The 27,373-nt window shown below is 40.8% G+C and overlaps 1 protein-coding gene across 11 annotated transcripts in view; it reads right to left on the bottom strand.

The window, feature by feature from the left end:
- Positions 1-27,373, bottom strand: part of LOC140268457 (receptor-type tyrosine-protein phosphatase F) — a 169,753-nt gene that overhangs the window by 85,728 nt on the left and 56,652 nt on the right. For all 11 annotated transcript variants that reach the window (XM_072363323.1, XM_072363322.1, XM_072363326.1 and 8 more), the window contains exons 2-4: positions 24,804-24,978; positions 13,443-13,588; positions 12,293-12,434 (exon numbers count right to left, since the gene is read on the bottom strand). In XM_072363323.1, the coding sequence (XP_072219424.1) occupies positions 12,293-12,434; positions 13,443-13,588; positions 24,804-24,903 (388 nt within the window). In that variant the 5' untranslated portion in view covers positions 24,904-24,978. The remainder of the gene's footprint in view (positions 1-12,292; positions 12,435-13,442; positions 13,589-24,803; positions 24,979-27,373) is intronic.

Genomic DNA, 27,373 nt, shown 5'->3' with positions numbered 1-27,373 from the left:
AAGCACAGACACACCTGCACGCAACGGACCATCACAGAGATACAGCCATAACAAAAACACAGCTAATGCTGTTGTTAACGCACACCAACATGCGTGCGGTGGTATCACTCTACAGTAATTCTGCTGTTTATCCAAGAGTCCTTTGAGTAAAAAGACTGTAATGTATGCCATGACCTTTGAAATAATATGCTTTTTTTTGTCGAGCTGGGCAGAACATTTGGCCTTACTTCTTCACCAACAGGCAGATAATCAATGACAGTCATCTAATTCAACCCCGCCAAACTCTTTCCTCTTGTTCATCCCCTCTTTTTATCATCTCTCTCGCCACGTTCCTATTTATCTCCACTTCTCTCTCTTTTCATATGCGATATCATACTTCCACTGTCGTCAGTATGATCTACGGTTCTGCCAGATGCTCTGTGCCTGTTATTTATGCTGCGGCGCACCGGTTAGTACATCACCCTGGCCCCTAACCCATTACTGCAACCCAGGGGTGGTCCTCAAAATTCACATGGTTATGCTGACTGAGTCACCTTGTGGGACAAGTGCTGCTGCACAGAATCACATCCTCCATTAACTACGCTGTACGAGAGCTGTAGGCTTTCATTTTGGTATTACAGCTCTACTTCTTGCCTTGTGGTCCTTCTAACAGGAGTCTGATTGAAGACCCTTGAGATTATGGTATTACAGAGTACACGGATTGTGGTTTACTATTCATTTTAATGTAACTGCCTCTGAGATGGAAAAACCTCAGGGCTCATGGTAAATTTCTGTGGTAATGCTATGTGGCTAATAAGACGGGCTATTTCTCCCGGTTTCTTGGGGAAAAAGAACAAGGGCAGGACCAAAAATCGGAAAGCGTGACGGTTAATGAAATCGTCCTACACAGGGGGGCAAAGCGGTGGCTTGCAAATAAATGAATTAATTGATCTTCTCCACAACTCAAATTAATCATCGGCTGAGCTTTATGGTGACATGTTTAGTGTAATTACAGCAGATAGGGATGGCTTTTATGAGTTCTGAGAAAGGCAGTGGATGTAGTGGAATGTGGCAGGTTCTGTTAATTAAATCCTCAATGACTGGGCTCCTGTGACAGCCTTTACTTATTCTCTCAGTCAAAGATAATGAATAATACACAGTCTGTGAGTCAATGTCGACGGCCTTAACTTTGATTATGTAGAGGTTTGCAGAAGTGATAGGTGTTCAAATGTATCACATCACGGGATGACCGACTAACTGTTCACCTCAGAAGAGGCAAAATGCAATCATTTCATCAGTAGTTATCAGTAGCGAAGAGGCAAGGCAAACATGACCCCCTGCTGCAAAATATTTAACTCTGGTAGCTGTTCTGTGGAAGTATAGACTTGACATGCAGCTCTCAGTGTTTGAGGACCGAGTGGGTTCACACTTTAAAACGATTAGGGTTTGTCAAATATTATCCTACTTCTTACAAGCCGAACAATCCATTTACCATTTTCTCCATTTAACATTTTCTCCTGTGAGTTTAATCATCAGCTTGCGTCTAACCTCAATATATCTTCATGTAGTCAAGACACAAACAAAGTAAAAAACTGACCACAGAACTTTACCTAAGAACTAATTAAAGAATGAGCAAGTTCACCAAACACCTTTGAACATAAACGGCATTTCTAATATTCAAACATGACCACTTTTAAATCGGTGCTCCTTACAATGACATTCAGAAATACCCACAGCAGCAACACAGAGACTTGATATGTACTAGTGGGAATGGAAACAACTTTTTGTGTTGTGTCTGACCCGACAATGATTAAAATGACCGACTCGACGACTGTTTCCAGTCTGAGTTGACACACAAGCTCATTCGACCGACTGGCGACTTGCCGTGTTTGGCATTATATTCCAGATATTCGTAGAGATGAAAGGATTTCCTGAAGAAAAGCTCTTTCTATTGTCCCTTTGTGGATGTCGAATTCAATATTTGTGGGATTTTCTTCCCAGAGGTTTGCTTTCAGTTGGGACAACTGCCTTCTTTACTGTGGTGACAATAATAGAAGCAATGGCTACACTACACGGCCCAGAACACCTTTTTTCAGACAAGTTGTGGAAACATGTCTGATTCACATTTCTGTTTAGCAGCTTTTCAAAAGATAACTTCAGATTTGCCTGGATAGTGAATTAAAACTTGAGTGCAGTTGCCATCAACTACAACAAGAGTATTCACTTTACAGGTAGCTGGGTGAAAATGCCCACTATAAGTGTGTGTGTCAAACATAGAGGATGCAGCATGATTTTTCCTTTTGCCTTGGGTCCAGTGAAAAGATGAATTGAAAGAAAAACAGAGATAAAAAGTTTGGGCAATGGTGTTAATTACTAATCTTCTGAAAAGTAGACCATTTGCCAATTAAGATCCACCACTACCTGTGTGTGCCCATCTGTTACTGTGATTGCAGCACTTCAGATTTGCTATATTAAAAGTGAAAATTCTAGTGTGTCTGACCGAGTAAGATTTATAGTGAACAGACTGCTTGTTCAGGCATCCCATCCACATGTTCAGTTCTATTAACAACACATTACTGGAAAAGAGCGCATGTCTGAAAGGGGCTCATGAATGTAGAGGAGAGTAGACCTGAATATCAGCACGCTTCTTCAGTCATCCATCTCTTTTACACAGGTTAAAGTAAAAATAGAGATGAACTGCATGCAAACCTAACAGTGCTGTTGACAGATTTAGGTAGACTGATCAGCCGCAACCTTGAAAACACATTCTTGACCAGCCTAAAGAAAACAGCACCCTGGCTCTTTAACATGAGAAAAATGGGAAACTTACAGCGATGCCCCCATAGTGAGACAAGCCGTTCCCGTCTGCCTTGTGTGACCCAGTGGATAAGCAATGAGGTCTTGTTGTGTAAATGTGTGAGGAAAAGGGGTCAGGGTGACAGGACTCCCATTAGTCAGCTCACTGAGTGTAGGTATTAGAAACCCCTTGACATGCTGCAGGCCCATCCATCCATAGCCAGTCAGGGCCTGGGGAGCTGTTGACTCACTGGCCTACAGAGCTATGAGGCAGACCTTGCTCTTTACCTGTAACGGTGAATGTCCAGAGTGTTGGGGTTTTTTTTAAAGGTAGGGATCTGTTTGATGCACTGCCCAGATTTTATTTCATTATTCATGTTAAGTTAATTTTTTTTTCATGGTAATAGATTTTGGCTTAACATGGTGTAGCAAATGAAGGCAAAAAAAAAAAAAAAGAGGTCAGGTTTTTTACAATAGACTGTTAATCATTTGGGGAGTTATTATGTTTCCTGATTTCCGAGTGTTAACAAAGCTAGAAATGGGTGGCTTTCTTTGATAGCAACATCAAAGCATTTGGATGATGAGCCATACTAAACCAACCAATAAAATGAGCAATTGTGAATAGGGATACTAATATTGGCCATTTGTTAGAAATCTATGACATAAAAAGTTTTTACTCTAAGGTCCACATGATTTAAATACAGAGTCATCTCCACAAATTCTACTGTGCCATAGAGACTATTAAATGTAATATACTTCTTTATTACCAATGATGAGATTCAGAAAACCAAGCCTGGCTTAGAGGTGGAGTTTTTTACCATACATATAGCAATAAAGCATGTAACTAAGCAGGAGGAACTGTATAAAGTGATGAACAAATTGATTTATTGCTAAATTTAACTCTTGCTGTCTATAAGGCTCAGAGCGATCAGGTGTTAAGTACACATTGACTTGCTATTGGCCCTTCAAAAATCAATTTGATTTAGGAGGACGTTTGTGAGTGACAGTTTCTATCACCCTCTGAGCTTAAATTCATTTAGGGTGCTTGTATTTCAGACTAATTTCATTGGATCCTCACATTTTGATGCCTCACTCTCTCTACTAGCCCCTGTAAAGCTAACAGTAAGACACGATGAAAACATTTGGCTGACACCTCACAAACATGTCTTCTTATAACAGTATACTTATAAGAAGGTGTTGATCCATAGATATGTGTCTTCCTGACAATCCGCAGACATTAATGGATGTAATTGTCTTGTCACATCTTCAATATCTTCCAGAACGCCCAGACAGAAAGCACAATACGTCATAGCAATCATAACAGAGGCCATGCAGGTGTAAAACTGTGACAGCCTGTAGCTCCAGTTGCTGTAAATGTGACAAGAGCCAGGAGCAAAAAAGTTTTTCAGCACATACTGTGTAGACTACTTTTAATAGCTCTGGAATGAACACTTCCACCCGGAAGTTAATTATGTGAAACGAAAGCATCTCATCCAATGAACATTTAGTGGCTGTTTTTCTGGTGTTGTCTGAATACTTACAACATATTATGAGACACTCAGCTCTCTGTAGTGCAAATCTCTGAACAAAGGCTGCATTTATTGCAGGGCAGTCACTGTAGCAGTGCTAGGATTCCACTGTCAACTTGTGTCTATGCTAGAGACAAAGCAGATTTAGTTTTAGTGGTTAAAAATGGATTTATGAAACAAACCAAAAAAAAAAAAAAAAGTATACTTTCACTTTTGTTACTTGGTGCTGCTCACATCAGCATCATTAATATACCGCAGCAGATAGTCAGACAGTCACAGGAAAAATGTCATCAGTAGACATGATAGTCAAAAGTTTTATGACAAAAACAATAAAAAACAAGAGGATTCCTCATGTCTAAAGTAATAATTAAATGTATCAAATGCCCTATCAGTCACTTCTGTCATGTTCTTCCCTGTCCCTTTTCTCCCTCCCTCGAGGCCATAGACATGATCAGTAATAATGGCGCAGACATACCAGACATTGCAAACACTGCTTGCCAAAAGCATGGAGCTATTGACGGACAAATACAGATGATAAAATGTTGCCTCAAAGCAAAAAAAAAAAAAAAAAAACTCAGTCCAGATGCCTTCCGCATTACATGAAGAATGTAGTCGGCTGTCAAATCTCACGGGATCATCCATAACTGGAGTCAATATGACTGACTATCGAACACAACTTTTTACGTTGAATCTGATAAAGAACAACTATAACACTATTAGATTGTTCACTTTTTGTTCAATAAAACTTCAGCGTGGTCTGGATGCTGATTAAAGCCACACCATGTAAGAGCTATGCAACCTAAGAATCTTTGTGCAAGGATGCGGACACCGAGTTTCTGGGTCACCATAGTTTGCAGAAGCTTTTACACCACAAAAATATACACTAACGCTTCATGCGCATGCTTGAGCAAAGACTCTGAGATTGACTGCTTGGAATTGGAAAAAGGGAGGCGAAGGCGCTGCAGTAATAGGTTAGTAAAAACACCAGGACATTTTTTATAGCATTTTTAATATTCTAAATAATCTGGCTCACTTTTGCTGTCCTTCACGCAGATATTACTGTACCAGGACAGAAGGCCTCTTAATTTCCTGGAGAGAAGCAGGTGCGATTAACATGCGACAACTCTAAAAATCTACCTGTCCTACATACAGTGTCCAAGTCCTTGGGAGCAAGGATGTAAGGATAGAGACTGTGTGGCCAGAAGAGTGATTCCACCCAGCCATATTGTGCGAGTCCTTGGGAGAAGCATGCATAGACAGATGCAGTTTGTATCTGTCAGGCAGGATATGATCTACAACGCTGGGCCTGCAGCCAGCAGATGGTGGGAGAAATTAAATCTGTGACACAGACTGTCACAAAGGAGCTAAAAAATACAGTTCACCTGTGGATCTGTGAGTGTACGTGTGCGTGTGTTTGAGATAGTTTGTCCATAAATGCTTTTTGTGTTATTCGGATTTGTGCTGCTATATTACTTTAGAAAGTTTTGACAAAAAGCTCTAAGTAGCCATCCCAAAATTAAAATCTGTGCCTACAATGCTGCGTTACTTTCATCAGCAGCCTGAAGCATGCGATGGGGAATATGGGCTGACCATTCACCCTCTTCAAGAATAAAGGAACAACCATAAAAACGATAGGAAAGCAACATTCAAAAAGAGAATTACAGACAGAGAAGAAGTAATGTTGGGAAAAGCAGTTAAACAGAAAACCTTATTTTGGTCATTGTGGCTGATCTGAATAGCGCCAAGGAAGAGATAGGATTAAGTTGTCAGAGAAGCAGGGTTCGGTATTAAATCTTTCCTATACAGCTTCTGTATGTATTTATCTTGCCTGGAAGAGGTGCAATGAGATTTCTATGCTGTTTATCCAGTCAGGTTTGTTGTCCGGACTTGCCTGGCTCCTGAGATATTTATTACTGGCATTGTGTCGCAGTCATTTTCTGCCTCTGCACCAGGGACTATAATGCATTGCAAGCAAATAGAGGCCTTTTCTTTCCAGTGAGGCCGTAATTTGTTTACTGCCAACAAACACAGGACCACTAAACACATTTTGCACAGGACAGTTGAGACACTGCACTCAATTTAATTTGCAAATATGTTTTTAAAAAAAAAAAAGGAAAAGAAAAATCTGTACAATTAAGGCTTGTTTTCCCCCACAATTGACTCAGATGGTGCATTTCTATCAATAATAAAAGGAGCAATATCGTTTTGAAGTTTGATCTTTAGTACATTTTCACTTAATCAGGCAGGTTTTTTTTTTGTTTTATTTTTACAACTTACATATTTCTAGCTTGACCTTTTTCTTGATAAAACCTGTTCAGAAATGAGTTGCCAGGGAATGAGACACTTTCTAATTGAAGCCCTCACAGTGGAGAACTCAACTAATGATGGCTTGGTAACATTCCACCTTTCTAGAGACAGGTCTGCCTGTTTTCCAGCACCGATGAAAAAATAAATAAAAAGAATGTGCTCACATACAAGGAATCTTGAAAGTCACAGTGAACTCAGAAGCTATCTGTTTGACATTTTGTGTTTGCTTTAGCTTTTAATGGTGAAACCAGTCCCAGGGAAACCTACTGTGGGTGAGCTAGAGCAGAAAACGTGAATATCTTCGCTTTTATTGGATTTGATATTTGACTAATACTAAGTTAATTCAGTGCAGTTGAGATTTCTAGCTTTCAATGCTCACTTGCATATTTGGTTTGGAAATACTGAACTTATGTGGAACAAAGAGTGATGTGAGCCATTCTCAACATGTAAAATAATATGCCTTTAAAAAAAGCAATATTTGTATTTTCATGCTTGTTCATTTTTTTCCCTGAAACGTCTGAGCTCAAATTAGTTGTTTGTGCTGAAGCTCTTAAGCAAGAATCTTAATGGTTCGTGTTCATTTGGAGAAAGAGAACTTATTTTCTACTCTCAAATGCTGTAGGCCTTTTCCAAGAACTTGTCAATTTTGCAGCTCCCTGGTTGCAGTAGGAAGCCAATTAAAAGCATGTACTTTTAAATCCTTTGCTCAAGAAGGTCTGCTCAGAATTCAGCGCTGGTTTCGGATTAAACTCTTCAAAACACAGACTGCAAACGCTCTATCCCCTGCAAAGTTGAGCCGCATCAGTTTTATCATCATCATTAGTACCATGACATGGTTTTGACACCACCTAAGTCATGTCTGGATCTGAGTCATTGCATTTTACATTTTACATGCTCATCAAATGTTAACGCCATTGAAAATGTGAAATATTGCCATGACATGAAGTAGTGGCAGCACACTGCTTTCAAGACTGATGTCGTGAGCTGAGATGTCTTTTCTGCAACGCAGTAGTTTACTTCATAGATCACAGAGACAAGCACCATTTACCTGGACATTTACTGAGGCAGTTCAATTCAAGGGGGGGGGGGGCTCAAGGTCAGAACATTGGCATCGTTACCCAGGTAATGAGTCATTGCTCCCCTCTGGTCATCCCTTTACACTATCCTATCAGCAGCATAACACCACCACACTGCCCACTACAGCCAACACAGGTGTAGAGCCAAAAAGTGGTATATACAAAGAGAAGAACATTACAGAGTCAAGAGAGAGTGAAAGAAAGTAGAATGAAAGACTGAAAAAGTACTTCTCAATCACACCGCCCCCTCTGGTCAAGCTACTTCACCATCATTACAAATCTAACCAGGTCAGAGCTGACTGACTCACACACACAATTGCACATGGGAACAGTCATTCCGAACATGGCGTAAGTCTTAAAAACATAACGAACAAAAGAGGAGTTGCAGCAAAGGATCCTCATAAGTTGACTTATGACACAGCGGCAGTGATAAAGGAACACAACTCTATTCTCTTCATTCAGTATATTTGTGTGTGGAATGAGGAATGGCTGAGCTGTCTCCGGGTGTGTATGTAAGTCTCAGTGGTGTGACCTCTCGGGAAGGGGCGTGAGAAATGCACCGAACAAAGAGCGGGGCTGTAACAGCGTGACAGAATTACAGAGCCACTCAAGACTCATGCTTGCAAAAGTGCTAAAGCTAGACTTAGCTGATGTAAAAACGTGCCTTTGCAACTCCCCACAGGTCAGAATCCATAAGACAATATCTGTCGACACGTCTGCACGAACAGGTCCAGCATGCTGTGCATTTTTGTGTTTATATAGCTAAAGTGATTTATGTGACAAAGAAAAGAGACTAGACTTGGGTGATAGATGTAGCTCCCATACTCCTTCAGCACTGCATGATCTGACCTTGAGGTGAACTTGCTGGGACATCCACTCCTGGAAAGACCGGTCACTGTCTTGAAACCTCTGCTTTTATAGAGATGCTCACACTGATGATCACTGGTGATCAGCAGCTCCTAGCCACTACTTACCTTCTTAATTCACAAGTAAACAGTAAGGGCCGTTTGCGTTTTGGTTTAGTTTTGTCATGTTTCTTTTTTTCTTTCTTCCCTAATGTGAGGTTGTATGTACACAATTTTAAGATCTGGTGAAGATCAGATGAATTTCTATTACGTCCTGACCCCGATATGTAAAGTACTGACATACTGAGGATGTACTTCACACTGCTGTTCAAGGTTGATTAGCATTATCATTTATTACTTGACAGGTTTTAAACACATCAACAGTGAGGTTAATCTAAAACAATTAGCCAAAAATAAATAAAAAAATAAAATGAATTCCTTGAAAAGATTAGGTGTGTTAGACAGGAAGTCAGCAGTACTGACATAATAAACATAGACCAACCCTGAATGAAGCTAAAAATTAGAAGCAAGTGATCCAGTCACCATAATGCACTCCTGAACCTGGATTCTTTTCTTCATATAGTGCAACCAACACTGAAAGCACGTGTAAATCTGCACTGGTATGACTGTCATAATCCATATTTTGCAGGATTGGCAGAACATAATAAAGAGCCAGTATGTGAAATAATCATAATTAATGCTCGACCTTCCTTCGCTCTGCTAAAACCTATAATCCAAATCGACTTAGTGCTATAATGACTTCACTGCATCTCTGGATAGGGACTCTCAATGTGTTATGAAGACTTCATGTGTATGCAAAGTCACATGTACGTGCATTTCATGCGGGGCATGCGAGTTTCCCTTTTCAAATGGAAGGAGAAACATGACATTTTTGCTTATGGAGTCATTTTTCTCAACCTTTATTTATTCAGTGAAGGTTGACTGAGGCGTGACATGTTTTTCAGCAATGATCATTTCTTTTCTTTTATTCTCAACACGTTCACATTGGCAGACCTGCACTCACTGAGCAGTGGTAGCGGTCCTGTGCCTTGCTCAAAGACTCTTTGGTGAATTTCATTTACAGGAGCAGCAGGTTTCTTGTGCATTTTCTCCAGATTTGATCATTTGGTCCATAAAGTGAAAAAGCGACTCGCATATGTGACACGGTCTTATCAAACCTTCAGGCTACCAACAGCCCATTAAGGGGGAGGATCATTAGTCTCCATCAGTTTGGTGCTGCCCCAGTGTTTTCTTACGTAGTGCTGCTGATATGAACTTGATGTATCACCAGGCTACAAACAATAGAGCAGAGCAGAGCGCTCTCTTAGGGTATGCATGTTAGTACTGAGAGTGTTTGTGACAGTTAATACAGTATGCATGACTCTGTGTACTGTTGTTTGAGTGCATGCACATAGTGCTTGTCTGAGCATAAGCCCAGCTCATCCTCAGGGTTCTTGACAAGCAGATACAGGGAGTTATTTTGATTGAATATGATGTGTTGTTCTGTCCTTACCCAGCCTCTGAGTCTGTATTAAGTAAAAAATAATAAAGCAAAGAGGCTAAACAAAAGGTTATCGCAACATTTACCTTTCAAGTGTTTGCAGTTTCATGTACGACGATAAATACTGAGCTACACGTAATCATTTTAACTAAGGCGTACCAAAGAGAAAGCGTGGGGCAGTTTTGGGTTCTTCTTGTTTTATGCGTCTTAAAATCAGCAGAAAGCCCATGTCGACCATGTAGCAACACCATCATCATCAAATGCACAGTGCTTCGGCTCTTGCTTGGTTCGAGATCTCACGGATGATGTAATCAGTTCAGATGTGCTGAACAATTTCAATCAATGTTCAATTTATACGAATAAATTATTTTAGAAAAATGGGCGGAAACACTCAAAAGCAGCGTCACAGCCACAGGTTTGACAGAGCTGTTCTCATCTGTTCTGACAAGCATCATTCACATACAAACAACATAGAAACCTCCTATTGGAGTTCATACTCAGAAGTTAAAGTATTTCTCTGTGTACCTTTTCAAAGGTTTGATGAAGGCATCAACTTCAACATTTGCTTTGGCTGTGTGCCATTTTGCTCTGGGCGGATAATGCAGGAGGTGATGCTTGAGATGGTAAGCTGAGAACAGCTGTCCACAGGTATTTAAGAGCCTACATTGTTTTGGTTTGTTTGGCCAAACTAGTGAGCTGAAAGCAGCTCAGGTGTCGACATTCGAGAGAACCATCAACACGAGCCACTCCTTCACTAAGCACAGAAATATGGTTTCATGTAGCTTTCAGTATCTGCACATTATAAGGGTTTATAGGATAACCAAAAACACAGACACTGTGGCTAACACTCTCCTGGTTAAAGGTCTTGAGCCTGTCAAATGCTGAAAATCTATGCATCAAATAAGGGTGAGTAAAGTCCTGGGGATTAAAGAATCATACGACACGTCTGTTTGGTATGTGAGTGCGTGATTACAGACAAGGCAACCTCATCCAAAACACTTCTACGGATGAGAACAGTTGCTCATTGTTGAGCATCAGCGTTGACAGTCTTCATTTCACAAGCTGAAGAAATTCGACCCCAGTGTCCTTTTTGGCCCCCCAACACTGAAACTGTGATTAATCTCATCACGCTCACAAGAGCTCCAGGTCACGTCAGTGTTGCTTGTGCAGGCAACAATATTCTTCATGATACTGTGCAGGAGAGAGGTAAATAGAAAACCTTTCTTTGCGCTGAAGAAAAGTCCCCTCGGGAAGATTACGCAAGCCAAGAAGATGATATCATCAAATCAGCATGGACAGAGGAAAAAGGGAAGGGTGGGTGTAAGAAAGATGCGATTTGAACATGGGATGGAAAGGCTGTGTTTGAATGAGAGGGGATCTGCTTTAATGCAAGAGTAATGGCTATGGACAGCCTTAATCCTCCCTCTGGCAAGCTCTGGAGCTTTTTACTTCAAAGTTTCTAATGAAATCAACTCCTGTGGTGACTAGCAACCACATGACAAAATTACAATCAATTGAAGAAGAAAAAAAAATCATATTCACTGCTCAGTAATGTGGAAGACTGTTCAAAGAGATGTGCAGCATGAAAATCCGATGCATTTACTCTATAGCAAGAAGAGGAAGAGGGGTCCGTGGAGGTCAAAATAGCCTGCAGGCAAGGAGGGCATTCCTACATGTGGAAAGTACTCTTAACACTGGGAAATTGTTTATGCGTCTATATATATGGAGCATTTTTCTGAAGGTTCTGCAGACAAGCAGGGAATTACTGATGTATGAACATCCATACAAGTCGCGTGTCTAAGCATTTCAGTTACTAATTAACTGTTTATTTTTATTTTTATGGACTGTGGCTTTATTCTGAACTGACACATGATCCAGAACAGGCTCAACAAAAGGACGACGAAGCATTATAGCCAAAAAGCGTAAATATAACTGAAAAGATAACTAAATTCCAAGTCATAGGTGAGCTTTAAGCAAACTTATTTAAAAACGCATTCCTTGCATTTTCTTTAACCTTGTGGAGTTTAGATTAAGATACAACTGCTTCTTCACGGCACTGCCAGTGCCTGGAATCCAAAGAGTTAGCAAATGTTTATGTATGAATTATTAAGGCAAACACTGGTATTTGCTTTTGGATATATGGAATAAAAGCGTCAAATACCACTGGCAGCAAATGGAGGGGGAAAGTTTTGCAGAAAGAAGTGAAAGTGGAAGCAAGATAGAGAGAGAAACCAAGTGGAAAAAAAAGACTTATCTTACCTTCCAGCACTGTAAGCTTGGCACTGGTGTTGATCTCGCCAGCACTGTTAGTGGCAGTGCACTCGTAAATGGCTTCGTCTCTGTGGGTGCGCAGCGGCTGAATCCGCAGTACGGAGCCCGAGCCTTCATCAAATTCAATCACCTGTGAGAACCACAGCAAAGCAAAAGGGCAAGAATCTTATTTTCAGAGGCCTCTTTTTACATTTCCAAAGATATTACAATACTGCGAGATATAAATGCAATCCGGTGTGGCTTGCATATGAAACTTTGGAATTTTTTGTTTTGTTCAGCGTTTCTGACGTGGAACAGTTGAAAACTTTAATAGTTCTTTTGTCTTTTCCTCTTCATTTGCACTAAATATGACAGTTTGCCAAAATACTGTGTTACTGCCATGCTGTTTGGAGTGAGTCATACTGCATGAAGTCATACAAGAACAAGAGGGAGAAACTGTGTACAACAGGATCCCAACTGGGATTGCATTAAGGGATGCCATCAACGCGTGTAAATCCAAAACTACCATAGTTACATTCTAGCTGTTTCCCGACAGTGTTTTCTGGACTCCTATGAGTGAGCTTGCAGGGTAAATGTCACACAATGTCTCTCGTGTAGCCCCTCCTGATAAGACTTTCTTGGGGCAAAAATGCATTTCTGGCTTATATTACAGAAATATGTCTGTTCCGAAACAGCGACAGTTCCCACCCAAGGCCTTTCCTTCTGTTCATGTGTGTTTAAAACAGGTTGGGGGGAAATAAAACATCAAGTAATACATCAAGGGGGTGCATGGCTAGATGTAGTATAGCTGAGAAACAGAGGGAAAAGGATGAGGGTGTGAGAAGTAAGAAGTAGATGAAGAAGACGGTAAGAATCAAGATGGGGTGAGATTAAAGAGAAGGAAAGTTTGTCTGGTTTTAGTAGGAGAAGAGAGGAGTTGGTTTGATGCTCAATAACAGGGCCATTCACTGAACGTGGACGTGTGATTTGTATGAATGTGGCAAGTGTGGATGTGTCTTAATGAGAGGTTAGAAACAGCAGTCTTAAGTTGACGCCAGCGATATTTCATCACGTGTGTTGTATTTGTGCTCACCTGCGTTATGAGTGTGCATGCGAGTACAAGTGTTCAGAGGTATGAAAGTCGTGCCCAAGTACCCACCTCGAAGCGCTGGGAGCTGACTTTCTTCCCTTTCTTCATCCAGGTGATTCTAGGCTTGGGCTCCCCGGTGGCCTGGCACACAAACGATGCAACTCCGCCTGAGATGCCTGTCTGGTCCTCAGGGGATTTGATAAAACTTGGCAAGCCTGGGAAAGACGAAGAGCAGGGTTAGATGGAGGGAAGGAAGTTAATGGCAGGTGAAACAGCAGAAGGTGGATAAAGTAGTAGGTGAAAGTGACGTTGGAGCCTTTTTTCCCAACAGAATTTTAAACTTGGTTATGTTTGGGTATCTCTTTCTCCTCACAAAGGCAACCAAGAGAAAATCCAAGCTGGTATTGTTGCTGTGCACACCTGCAGCTTGGTCATGGGAGAAAAATGCGGCCTTTGTGTCTGCATGACACTGTATCATGTTGAATTCCTTACCCTTTCTTGTCTTTTTGGTTTGTTTTCTTTTGGATGGCGAGTCTAAATCTGTTGGAATCTCCCTCGAGGCAACTACTGCATTGAGATTCTGTACATCTTTCTGACCTCACAGGTAAGGTTTGTTTACAACAACATGGTGGACTACCCTGAAGCTCTCATCCAACTGTTTGCCTTTAGGGTATAACTGGGCACCACACCCTGCATTATTGTGCATAGGACAATGGAATGTGTATTTCACTGACAGCCCGTCAAAGCTGACATGATGCTACAATGAGCCACCTTAGCTCCACAATACAGGCTCCATTCTTAAAGCTTTATATACAGCCTCCGGCATGCATAATCCTGGCTTCAGCAACCTGAGACAATGTCCTTATTACCAACTCCGTCAGCTCATGTTTCATCGGCAGAGTCATTAAAGAGGGAGGTGGGAAACACCTAAACCACAGACGAGCAGACTGCCCCATGGAGACAAGCACAAATAGGTAAATCATTATGTTGTGTACACAGAGGAGCTGCGAACCTTCCATCACTGAGCATACGCTGGGGAAAACCCATCAATGGCTTCCACTAGTCTTCTCTTTTTTTATTCCTTCTAATATAACACTGCTGGAAGAAGGTGGGATGTGGGGTCAATATCTAGTTAACATAACATTGCACCTATTTCGAATTCGGATGGAGCCTTTAGCAAACACATTCTCCTGGCCCACCGATCACATCATCACTCTCTGCCTCCCCTTGGCTCGAGCAGGAGAGCTGGTGCTAGCTGTCTTTGCTGGGGGTGCTTTTGTTTCCTTAAGGGGTTCAGGCAATATACAATAAAAGAGATATGCAAGCCTGCAGGCACTGAAATGTGCATGAATACATAACACGTCTGTGCGATATGGATACACACATTTGAATTCAACTGGCTGAAGAAAGAGACCACCGCAGTGGAAACACCAAGCAGCAACTCAGTAGCAGTCATCCTTTCTGGTACACCTAATGGAAAAAGAATCAATTCTACTAATTTAAAGTCAATTCCACCTTGTGTATTTTTCAATTTTCAAACCATTCAGAACATTTTAACAAGGGTTGATTTAAAGTATTGAACAACTGTACAACAGTTGAATAAACCTAAGTAAAACTGCTAAATTATTATATGAAAACATTACCTCATGTTAGACGGTCTGTTGTTTTGGGGGTGATTTTGAGGAAAGATCTCTTTATTGTATTTATGTTAAAAAAAACAGCATATTATAAAAACACAGTGCTGATATATGAGACATTTAATCAGTCTCCATGTGGAAATCCACTGTCTTGAAGCTGTTTTATAATATATTAATTGCTACATCTAGTATCCGGGTGCCACAAGTGATTTATGACACCAATAAATCTAACTACAAGGCAGTCACACTTGTAAATATTTATGGTTACAAGTTAAAACCTTATAACTGACTCTCGACATAGAAATGCACTGTGCAATGCAATGTGATACATTGTTTTTTTTTCTTTGTTTGTTTTTTGTTTTATCAAATTCAAAATGTAAAAAGAAGCTACTTATTTGATTTTTTTTAAAAACGAGTTTTCTTTGGCTTGCTACCTTTTATTGTCATTTCATTAAAAATCTTTTTTTTTTTTGTCTATGATGCAGTTATTCTTATTGCTATTTTATTGATGACTTTCTTAATATGTGATGCAATTGCTATTGTGAGGCACTTTGGTCAGCTGAGGTTGTTTTAATGTGCTATATAAATACATTTTGAATTGAATCGAATTTAAATACTTTATTGTTTTTTTTTTTGTTTGTTTTTTGGTAAATGATGACCTTGACCAGTTCTTCTGAAAGACAGTCACTGTCACATGATGGCTGTATAACTGTAACAGATTCAAGCCAATTGGGTCAATTAAAGATGATCATGAGTGACTAAAGATAAAGGAAATGTACTGAAGCGTACAGCGGTGTTCACTACGTGCCTACTGTCACGTAGTGAATTAGAGAATACAACATATCTAACCATCCATCCATCCACTGTGACTATAGTCACCTGTAGATTTAACACACTATTCTATCATGTCAGATTCTTCCGAGGACAAGATTTGGACTACGGCCGCACAGCTATAAATCCTTTTCTATAGCTGCAAAAATGTGACTGTGACGCATATGCAGGAGGCAGCAGGAGAGCTTTCTTCATGATTCTGACCTGATAAGCATTAAGAATGTATGCCTGAGCATGCATCAGTGCGTGCACGGGTAGTGAGCTGGAATTCTTAAGATGTTATTATCACCAATCTGACTTTCAAGAGTTGCTGCTAACATCTGTCCACAGTAGTTGCATCTAAATTGCCATGAAGTCTTGTGTTGCCAAAAAAAAACACTTAAGTCAGGAGCTACTGGATCTTAGAAATCATGAGATTTTGTGATAAGCAGATGACCAGGATAAACTGGCCTCTTGTGAGATTTCATAGTTCACCTCGAGCTTAAAGGCCAAACTGTTGCTAAATTTGAAGCTGACGTCGTTAATGCAGATTTCACCAAGCATTCGGTCACAAGATCTCAAGAATGTTCCTGCTGTCCTTAAAGCCTTGACTTAAACATGGCTTTAATAGTGAGCCTCGATCTGAGAACTGAGTTCGCCCTCCTCCATCACAGGTGGGTGAGGATCTCAAACTGGTGGGTTTGTCAGTTCTTTTCTTGGAGAAACAAAATCCAGACTCAACCTTTTTTCCTTGCCTGTGTCCTATTTTCCTGGTTGTCAGGCAGTTGTCACATGAAAACAATGGAAGGGGTGAGGTGGAAAACGCAGATGCCTACCTATGCAAATCCCTCTCTCAGCCATGACTGCAAGCTTTGAGTTGCTCTCTCTGTGCAATGATACATCACATTAAAAACTCCTATCTTGACAAGGCTTTCACGTATGCTCTCTTCTCTCTGGCAATGCATAGAATGTGGTCCGGCATAGTTTTAGCTGCCAACTGCTGCAGTTTTAAGGACTGAGGTTGAGGACTCCAATATTGAACACATTTTTTTCAACATCGCAGCAACTCTCTCATAATTATGCTAAAATTCATTTAAAAAAAATCATCGGGAAAAAAACTGCTTTTAAATACAAAATAAAAGACACCGAAGTCAAACAGTGATGCTGCACGCAACCAGTGGCTGAGGGTGGAGGGGAAAAAACATTTTCTTTAACAAGAACAAAGAACTTTTCGTGTTTTAACTAATGAATGGGCTGCATGAATTAATCAAACAAAAAATAATAAATTTAGTCCAAGTGTTTCTGGTAGGCTGCCATGCATAATGATAGATGTAAACCTCATTATTACACAAATCATAGGGTTGTTAGGGAAATTAATGTAAACCCTTTTAATGCCTTATGACCAAAAGCTTAATATAAAGTGCTAGCTTATTCTAATGGAAATTAGTAGAACTAGTTCATGGCATTTAGTCTGTATGATGCCATGTCGTGATTTCCTGGAGTACACATTAAAGATGCACATTTGTGCACTGTTGATGTGAAATTTAAATTTGACCCTGAGTGCAGGCTTATCGACAAATCTACATAGATCTTGGTTTTAGAAAGCGGTGGAGGAGTCTAAAGGCTGCTGGCTGCTCTGTGTGTGGGGGATTAAACAGATTCTGTCAGTTAACCTCATGCCTGCAGCAGTATTCGTGGGGTCTTAGGTCATTAGATAGATGAAAGGCATGGCGAGGGGGGGTTCCTGAACTAAAGAAGGGCTACAGATGTGTTACTTTATAGTTGATATAGATCTCTTTGAAATGGGATTGGTTATCTGGAGGTTTTGAGAAAACAGCACAGAGAAGACAAGAAATTGGTCTTTAATGTAAAAATAATGACAACAGGAGAGATGTACTTCAGGTGGATATGATGAAATAGGCTGCGTTTTTCTAAAATAACAATTTATACATAATAGTTTGATGACATGAGAAGTTTTCTTCTTTCTGCTCATTGAAAGCCTCAGAACAAGCCTTGGAATAGATGCAGCGACAACAGGGAGAGTCGTGTAAATGGCTCTTGTGTGGCTAACAATTAGTCTATTCCCAAGCTTGCCAGAGTGCCCAGTGAGAGCTACTCTGTAGGGTAGAGTATCAGAGATCGATACACACACAGCAGAGAGGAAAACCATTAATTCTTATTAATAATGGATTAGCAAGTTATCATTTTCATGAGGCAACACTTAGTGGAAATTTGTCTGATGGCATCAGCACTGGTTGTTTTAATGGAACACTTCCATTAAGGCCTTTTCAAGCCATTAGCGGGCAGCTTGTTTGCAATTAATTCCATATAAAGCTGCCTTTCCTGCAAGTTATTTACCCCAATAAAGTCGACTGCACTTCAGGCTGTTTGTTTAAACCAATAATCATCATGTTTGCTATCTGCACTTCTGTTTTATGGCTGAATATGAAGAAGCATTGGCGGATTTGTCGTTAGAAATAGCACATGTACCACATGTTGCAGTTCACATGGAGGGCCCATATGACTTAATAGCATGAAGCATTGTTTTACATAATCTCTCCCCTTAGTCAGTCTACTTCAGTTTAAGACTATTTGTTTTTGTTTTCTACAAAAATGTGAATTTCAAACCTGTCAAATTGAGGTGACATTATGATAGAAATGGTCATTATAAAGACAACAGTGCAGCAGTTCAACAGCTCCTTAAATTGTTTTGCAGTGTCCATTAGGGCGGCAAGTAATGATGTTTTATACGATATAGATTTTTTTTCCTCTAAAATGTCATGAAATTGTGAAAAATGCTTCTTGTAGACCCACGGCTCATTGAAACATTTTTCAGGAAACAATGCAAAACCCAAGCATTTTTCGATTTTCTGCGGTGCAAGGCAAAGAAAAGCATAACATTCTTCCCATTTTTTAGACCATGGATCAGAAAATGTTTCATTAATTAATAAAATGATCAATAAAGTTTGATTAATGTTCTAATTACTTGGTGCAGTTCTGGTGTCGGTCTCAGTGCACTACGAAACACATACAGAGCAAGAGGATGGAGACAGCAGCTACCATCACCTCCCAGTGAGAAGATCCTGGATTCAAACTGAACAAATGTCTTTGCAGGTTTTGGTGGGATAGTCTAGCCTCCCCGCACTGCCCACTCCAACTCCTTAATATTCAGTTCACACTTCCGTCACTTATGATGAGACGAAAATCAAAGAAACTTTTTCTCTTAGACTGACAATGTTGTGGCTGGAGATGGATAAAGCTTTAAGTGTTACCAGAACTAAAGTGATACCGCAAGAGTGTTATGCATCATTACTGAGATGCTGTACTTAAAATGTTTAAACCTAGAGACAACAAAAAACATCAAACTTTCAGTACCGCAGTGGACAGCGAAGACATACTTTCTTTCAGGCCTCAACCCTCCCTGAATTATTCAAGACAGTGGAGAAGAGGAAGAGCTCTGAGTGCAATCACCCTTCACTCATCTCTTTCTAGTGTGAACAACATTATTTTTAATGGCTTTCATCTTCGCAAGCCGATTACGAACGAGGGAGGCTACTCTCAAGTCTGCTCTCTTGCTTCTTCACTGTTAGTCAATATACTATATGACATTTGAAATCATATACGAAATAAAAGATGCTTGGATCAGGAATTGAAGGCAACTGTTCAAAAATAAGCAACAATAAATGCTTTATTGTGTTTTTGGATGGTGAGAATGTGGATGTTCTCAGTATCACACCACCGGGAATCTGAAGTGTTACATTACCTGTGGTATTTAAACTGGCGCCCCAGCCTAGATCCAATCAAAGATGACTCACTATCTCTGACTTCTTTCAATCCACCTGCTTCCGTATGGGAGACATTTAACAGACATTAGATAAAGGCAGAGCCTCCACAGTCGCTTCTTTGTACTGGCGCCTTACAATGGACTATGTTTGCAGCTAAATGTTTTTTTTTTCCTTTAAATAAATGACATCAAATTTGCCAATTTGTACATGTATTACGAGCCAAGATTTTGCAGAAGACTCCCCATTACCTGAAAACAACTGGGGTGCAGTCTGCCACACAGCCTGTCTTCCATGAATAAGCTCAGTATGCATGTGGCCCTGACCTATACGACGAGTCTGCTAATGTGGCAGCTGAACTGCACAGCTCATTTACACACTCCTGGGGCAACGTCTCCTCCAACCGAGCTCGCTTTGTGAAATAAGCTCATTGCGCTGTCATGAAATGGAGTGGGTTTTTTTTTTTGTGTTTTTTTTTCATTTTGACACTACGAAGGACGTCTGATTGTTTGGAGGCATGTGTGGGTGTCAACCCAGGGACACTTGCCTACAAAGAGGGAAAAGACATTTTGAATGCAGCGTTCTGGATGCAGCTTGAATATGTAAGAAGTTATAGAGCGTGCTATCTTTATAATGGCAATCCAAGCCACTATTGGTTATCTGCTGTGGGATCACAGAAGGCGTATCAGCCACCTGGTCGGGTGCTTTGGTCCAAACCCTGACATTAATAGACCAAGTGGAAAACTGTGTTAAGTAATCCCAGGAGGTGCTGGGCTGGGGACACAGATGCTAAGATAGCCTCAAGTTTCTTCAGGAAATCCCGTTTTGGGGTGAGCTCATCATCCATTACCACACACCCTCCTGCGACCCCACTAACCTCATTAATTTGCCTCCCTTTGATTAGCTTTTCCTCTGAGACCTCTGAGAGAGCCCCTACCATTGTTCTGATCCTCTCACCCACATGGCCCGCAGGCCTTAAGTGATTCAAGTCTCCACTTGCCGAAATTGAGGAAGAAATTGAATTATGTAATAACAGAAACATGGTACAACAAAGACATTCTGCCTTAACAATGTGGTCATTGTTGCCTGTCTTGTGATTTTGAGGCTTTGAGAAGCAAAGGTGAACATTTATTAATGATAGATTCCACTTGAGATTAGCTGTTTCATTCTGCTCCCTGTCCTAGAGCTGCTTAAATATAGAGCAATAGCATTAATAAATGTCTCCCAATGCACCTTAGATGAGGGTGTAAAAGCATACATGAGTTTGTAACAATGTGCTTACAAGGTATTTGATTTTGTTCAATTCAATGTGACAATACAATGGTTTGCCAAAACAGTTGACTGGGCACGCTGTAATGCCAGATACTTCTCACATACCTCTCAACACAAATTAAATCAACATTAACTCTCGAGTTATAGCAAATTATTTAAATTCAGTGCAGACTAACATTGAGAGAGATTGTAATAAACAACTAACAGTAAGGAATTACAGTTATTGCAGTCAATAAAGATGTGATTATGAACACAGAATTGAAACGTTGCTTTTTATCTGCCCTTATCTGGATTGACACCAGCGTTTCCTGTCATCCTATGGAACAGCCGAGAACCGGGAAGAAGCAGAGAATTTTGGTGACTGCCTCAAGCCCCGCTATCGAGCTTGCTAATTAAACTATTAAGCTCACATCATTAACCTCCGATGACCCTTTCCTCCCTGAATTCAGCCACTGCCACCCCAGCTTATGAAAACAGCTTCTCATCAGATCTGTCCAACCACTACAAATCTCAGAGCCTTCGTCTTTGCAGATGCTGTTCTCACATCATATTGCTTTCTCTGGTACATTTGCTGTTGTTTAGCTCCCCCTCCACCGTAGTCGTGCCACTGCGGCTGTCTGTATGATGTGTGCGGACCACAGCTGTGTTCTAACTGCATTACTCTCTGAGTGCCTCTCCAAGGTGGATATGGTTACGTTTAATTAAAAAAGAATCAATTTCTGTCCCTGTCAGTGTTTGAACTGGGTGACCATATGGACACTTAAAAATACAATCCAATTTGCGGGACCCCCAGCCCCCCCATCTGGTCACCCATCTCTTAAACCACTTTGGCGTTTCCATTGCATCATTCCATTGTAGGAGCTTAAGCAACTGCCAAATCAATCCACAAAGGTTAACTGATAGGTATATGCAGCAGAAAGCGAGTTACATGGATTTAAAGTCTTTGCAAAGATTGTTGAACAATAGTTCAACGGGAAATTAGAACAGGTGTCCCAGCAGATCTTTCATTTACGCTCTAGCCTTTGAACAAAAAGGATCACAATGGCAAATATGCTTTGTTGTCCCATAAACTGCAGTTACTCTGCAGCGGTACATGGAGAATCACAAATGGAACAATAAAAAGTTACAGCACGACGTAGCGGTTTGATGTAAAAAGTACTTTAAACTTGCGGAGTTAATCATGATGCCACTATAATCTCCCCGCACCTGGGACTGGGTAAAAAGAAGGCCTCGATGGTCCTGCGGCACCTCCCGGGAAAAGCCACCACAGATCATAACATGAGAGGAACGCATACATCAAAACCTTATTAAAGCCAATGAAATAACTCACAATGACAGCGCCACAAAAAGATAACCATTACATTTAAGTGCTGGGTATGTGTGACTTTGAGGCTGACCTTGTGGGCCGCTGTCTTATTGTGTACAAGGGAGCTGCTTGATTAGGCTGAGCTCCCTCGGGATCGATGGGACGTCTGTGATCAGCACTCAGAGTAATCACACTGTATTGTCTGCTTACTCAATGATGGCATAAGATGAATGATGTCACAAAGCCATAACACTGATAGTGCTGGTGGACAGTTCCTTGTACTTATTTGTCCCGCTAAATCATGATGAATGGCACCATCCTGAGCCAAACAATATAACAACAAGCTCTGAAATGTCGCTGCCTTAAACACGCAAACATTTCTGATTAAATAACATGAATAACCGTTTTGCCTAACGTGTTTTCTACCTGTGGTTTCTTTGCCTGCTTAACTTTTTGAAGGTGGAGACACAGACACCAGACTGAGCCCATGTAATGAGAAACTTGCCAAGCACTCCGCCCATAATATCTGTCTGGTGTGTGCCCTGTAATACAGTAAATCCAAACCAGATATATCAAGCTCACATAACTAAGTTCCTTACAAATTAAAGGCACCAAATGCACACAACCCTGCCATTAGTGGTAGGTGTTATTTCTGGCTCCCACCAGCTGTCTTATTTTAATTCTATGTCGTCTTACTTTACAGGCTGGGTAACAGTTCTGGGGTCGGAGCCTCTTCCTTTGTGCGCATGCGTTACACTAAAACCATAGCTTTCCCCCAGACCATGTCAGACTTTTCAAAAGGTTATTTAATTAAGTTGTTTAATTTTTAATCTTGCACCTCTAAGTCATATATCAGTGTTTGAGTGTGGCATCAGTAAAAAAAAAAAAAATCTTGTAGTAGCTTATTGCATCAAAGTCTCTTTGTCTGTTAATTAAAATGTCTGACTCAATGTGTCATCCGTAAAAGATACAATCACTGAAATTAAAGACCAGAGCAATCTAAGTCTCTTTGGGACACGGAGGCAGAGAGTGTGCATTCTTGAAAACCTCTGTGTTGTACAGTGAAGTGGCAAATGGAGACGATATGGGGAACTTGTCATAGAGGCAAAAAAAAAAAAATATTGAAGATGTAACCATAACAAAGCGTTCAATATTTAGCTGACTTGCCATCTACCGTATTTGCTTATTATTCACATTTGCATGTAGTTATCTGCACAACAGTGATTAAAGACAGCACAAAAGGCAGCACAAGGCTCCATCCAAACTGTGAGGCGGCACTAAGCACTTGACAGACTCAGCAGATTCAAATAAAAATTTAGCAGCTTCAGTGCCTGTGACATAACCTTTTTTTTCCTTCATAATCCAAGTGCAAAGTGCAAGCCTTATAATTTAGTTTATTTTTCTTGGTTTCAATAAAATGTGAGCACAAAAGAGCACAGGAACACAACTTTCCAAGAAAGTAAACAAAGTTCACAACCAGTAAATAGATTTTGCTTCATCAAGACAAGTAGTATGCCATTTATTAATACACCATTAATCGTTAGCTTCTGACAGGCTGCCGTTATTTGAATTCTTAAGTGGTTTTTAATATCCAGAGTTTGTCATTCAATCGCAGAATCCAATAGTTTTGGTTACACAGGAAAAACAAATGGATCTCAGTCGAATACATGTCTGCGTATGGATCCAGTTCAGTGGGGCGGTGAATTAATATCTTACTTAAGCACTACTGCTCCAGTCGGGCTTTGATTAGGTCTAATCAAATTACAAGCAGAGCAAAGGCAGCCTTGCCAGACCGCAAGAAAACCAACAGGACTGCAAAACTTTTCTGCAAGGTCAAGTTCACAAAGATACTGTACATAGGAAGAGACACCATGAGGTACAGGGCTGAGAGACAAAAGGCAAAGGGTAGAGAAAAACAAATCCTCTTTGATGCGTGTTTGAGAGGACAGGGCAGTTCCCGTGGTCAGATGAGAGGAACATGAGGGTCGGGGTATAATTGAATTACAGTGACCCAATGACAGCACTATAGGTGAGGTCATGTGTTGAATTAATTCTGTCCCTGACCCCATCTTCGGTGGAGCAGTGCCTCTCGGCAGCCCCTAAGACCCCGAGGTGGAGCAACAAAGACAGATCTTTCGGTGTGCCTTTTTCCAGCCAAAAATGTCATTCAGATAGACAGCTGCTGATGGATCTCCGCTGCCTGCACTGTATGTTTATTTTTAGCTTAGACGCTAAAGCTCTATATCTGACGACATACATTAGACAAACAGCTAGGATCCACCAGAATCCAACAAAGACACTAAATTGAATCTACGTTGATTTTCAAATGAAGCTCTGTGGTTGCAAGCTTGTTCATTGTGAAAATTCATGTAGAGTACTAAGTTAAATGACAATAATACTATAACAATATCAGTCCTTTTACATGGAGGGAATGTCCTCAAAGAGGCAGCAAATGTTCAAGTGATCCCTAAACATGGTAACATAGGTGAAATCTTTCTCAAATAATTTACTACTCGCTACCAATAAAGCAAATATGAGGCTAAAATGCTGAGTGTCAAAATACCTTGTTTTTACACAGTAAGGAAGCTAATGCAGGATATCATAGGTGAATGAGGTTACTCACTTTCTGCCAGAGAGGAGAACACCATGCAGCTGAGTAGAAGCAGGAACAGAGACGCTCCTCTGGGCAGGAGGGGCCCTGCCAGGTGAATATTAGGCACCATGTTCCAAGTTGGCACTGCTCCCTTCTCAGTCCCCTGCTAGACACGTCCCACTCTGACAGGATCAAAGACTAACACCTGGGAGAGCAAACACATGCAGAACAGGGATGCAGTGACATTAGTATTCAAACTCACCATACATTTGCATATATTTGAATGAGCAGAATAACACAGTTACGCAGAAATATCAAAAGCAAGTCGCAGAGCAGAACCAAACAAGACAGAAATTTAGTATACTTGTAAGAAAACAACAGCACACAACACTGGAGATCTTTGTTCGCGATCAACAAGGCACCTAATACCCACAACAAATCCTGCTTGAGGCAGAGGACATTACGAGTAAAGTGAATGTAACACGCAAGCTGCATCAGCAGGGGAGATGAGACAAAAATGCAGTGCTTTTCTACATAGAAAAACAACAGGAAAAAATAACAGGAGGTCAGGAGGCATGCCTCAGCTACACAGCCACCCTCACACTGAGCATCAGTTAAAAACCCAGAAGACCTCCTAAACAGCAGTCCCCAAGGACCACAGCCCACTTAATGTTTCCCATTAGGAAATTGAAACTGTGTCATCCAGATGGTTTCAAATCACACAAAGTGCTATGATCTCATATAATGACAACATGTAGGGATTAATAAACCTGCAACATACAACTCATTATTGGGGGTTGGTTGTTTGGTTAAGAAAGGAGCAGCAGGTGTACCGCAAATTAACCAGAGAGCATCGATCCATTGTCTTAAGCAGAAGAAAGAGACAAAACAAAGTGTTGGAAATGACTCGACTGATTAGGATATGGCCTCAAGTTTGTTATAGCCTCCAGTTTCAATGTCTAATGCTATTATAAACAAAGTAACAGCATACCCCTATAAATTGAACTAACTAAATATCTAATCCATAGGTTCTTGCCCATGGCCATCTGTGATGAGTAACCAGAATTCTGTAAAAGAGACTAGAATGTGGCAAGAACAGATTTCTCTGTTTTGATGGAATTGAAGCAACATGTCTACTATTTGAGGGGAAAATGGGCCAAAATTGGAAGTTTTAAGGTGAGCCTATTTTTGTTCTCAAAGTCACCCTCTACAGCATTTTTAAAAGAAGCCTGTTGGAATAATTTCTCAGATCTCCCGGACGATCTTACTGACCCCTTTTTCAACAATACTTTTTGCCGTTATATAAAGAGGAGACGAGTTCACAATGAGGAATATCTTGAGGCTTGTTGGGTGGCCAGTCAGCTTTAGTCTATTCAGTTCAGCTAAATAAGTTAGAGTGTCAGGGACACAATGCCTCCAGTATCTTGTTGAAGAAAAAAACATTCTTGAGCCTGTGGAGGTCTTGAGCAGCCCATTACTCATGTGGCTATTTCAATGCGGGTGGAAAGAGAGGAAAAGGCATAGAACGGGCACCTCTTTGGCCACCCTCTTTGTTCAACACAACCAATGAAAACATTCTGTGTAGCACGGATCTTGGCAAAGCAAAATTTCCATGTTTTATTTTTCTTCATCTGAGCGCCATTTTGAACTATTTTGACTTTCCCCAAAGTCGTTCGGTGAAAGGGAAAAGACATGCATGCCTTAGTAAGACAACGAGAAGGAATGCATTGTGTGACTTATGGCCGGTGCCTCACCTGGGCTCAGACCCAGACAGGTATCTTTGACAGCCAGCTCTTCATCACTCCTTGTCACCATACAGGAATGCGCCTCGAGGCTTTCATGTCTGCTGAACCAATTTCCTATTCCGACACACCTTGCATATAAGGAATTCTTAAACATTGTACAGTCAACACTGTCTATCGAGAAAGCTCAAGTGGAGATCCTATCAAACTGTAATACACTCCTCACTGCACGTAGACTTTGGAGAAATACCCACAAGTGCAGTTAACCCCCCCAAAAAAAGCCTTCCTCATCACTGATAATGAGAGAGCGGTTTACTGTTGGTGTGTTAATCTCTAGCAGCCCAGAGAAGAAGAAGAAAAAGGAAAAAACACACCACTCAGGGTGCCAAAGAGTTGGATCAAACCCCTACTCTGCAACAGGAATTAAAGACATTTAGACCCATTTTCATTTCAAGTTTATACCCCGAGTTAACAGTGCAAAATAAGTGTAACTCACATCAAGTTTGTTGGTTGACACTAAATTTGATGTACGCCAGTGTTGTGCCGGTCGGTGGGAAGACAGGGAGAGTGAGGCTGATAGACTTGGCTACTCGCCGTGCTCCAAACCCTTGGCGATGGAGGGATATCTTTCACAGCAGATGCCAGAGAGAGGCAGATGCTTTTCATCTTCAATGAGACAAATTCCTCGAGCGAGGCTTATTCTTTATTTATTTCGCTACTTATTCACCCCAGTCAAGTTTGGTCTCTCCCAGCTGCACAGAAACACTTTGGGACGACACTTGCCACTATGCGCATTTCTCTTTGCGGCTGCAGAGCAAACGAGAGAAAGACAGAGCACTATAGGTGGCAATGGTGAAA

Source organism: Leuresthes tenuis, unplaced genomic scaffold (assembly GCF_036924035.1).
Source record: "Leuresthes tenuis unplaced genomic scaffold, fLeuTen1.0.hap1 SCAF_14, whole genome shotgun sequence".
Classification (NCBI taxonomy): Eukaryota; Metazoa; Chordata; class Actinopteri; order Atheriniformes; family Atherinopsidae; genus Leuresthes; species Leuresthes tenuis.
The sequence above is the reverse complement of the archived record's forward strand: the minus strand, read 5'-3'. Positions and strand labels throughout refer to the sequence as shown.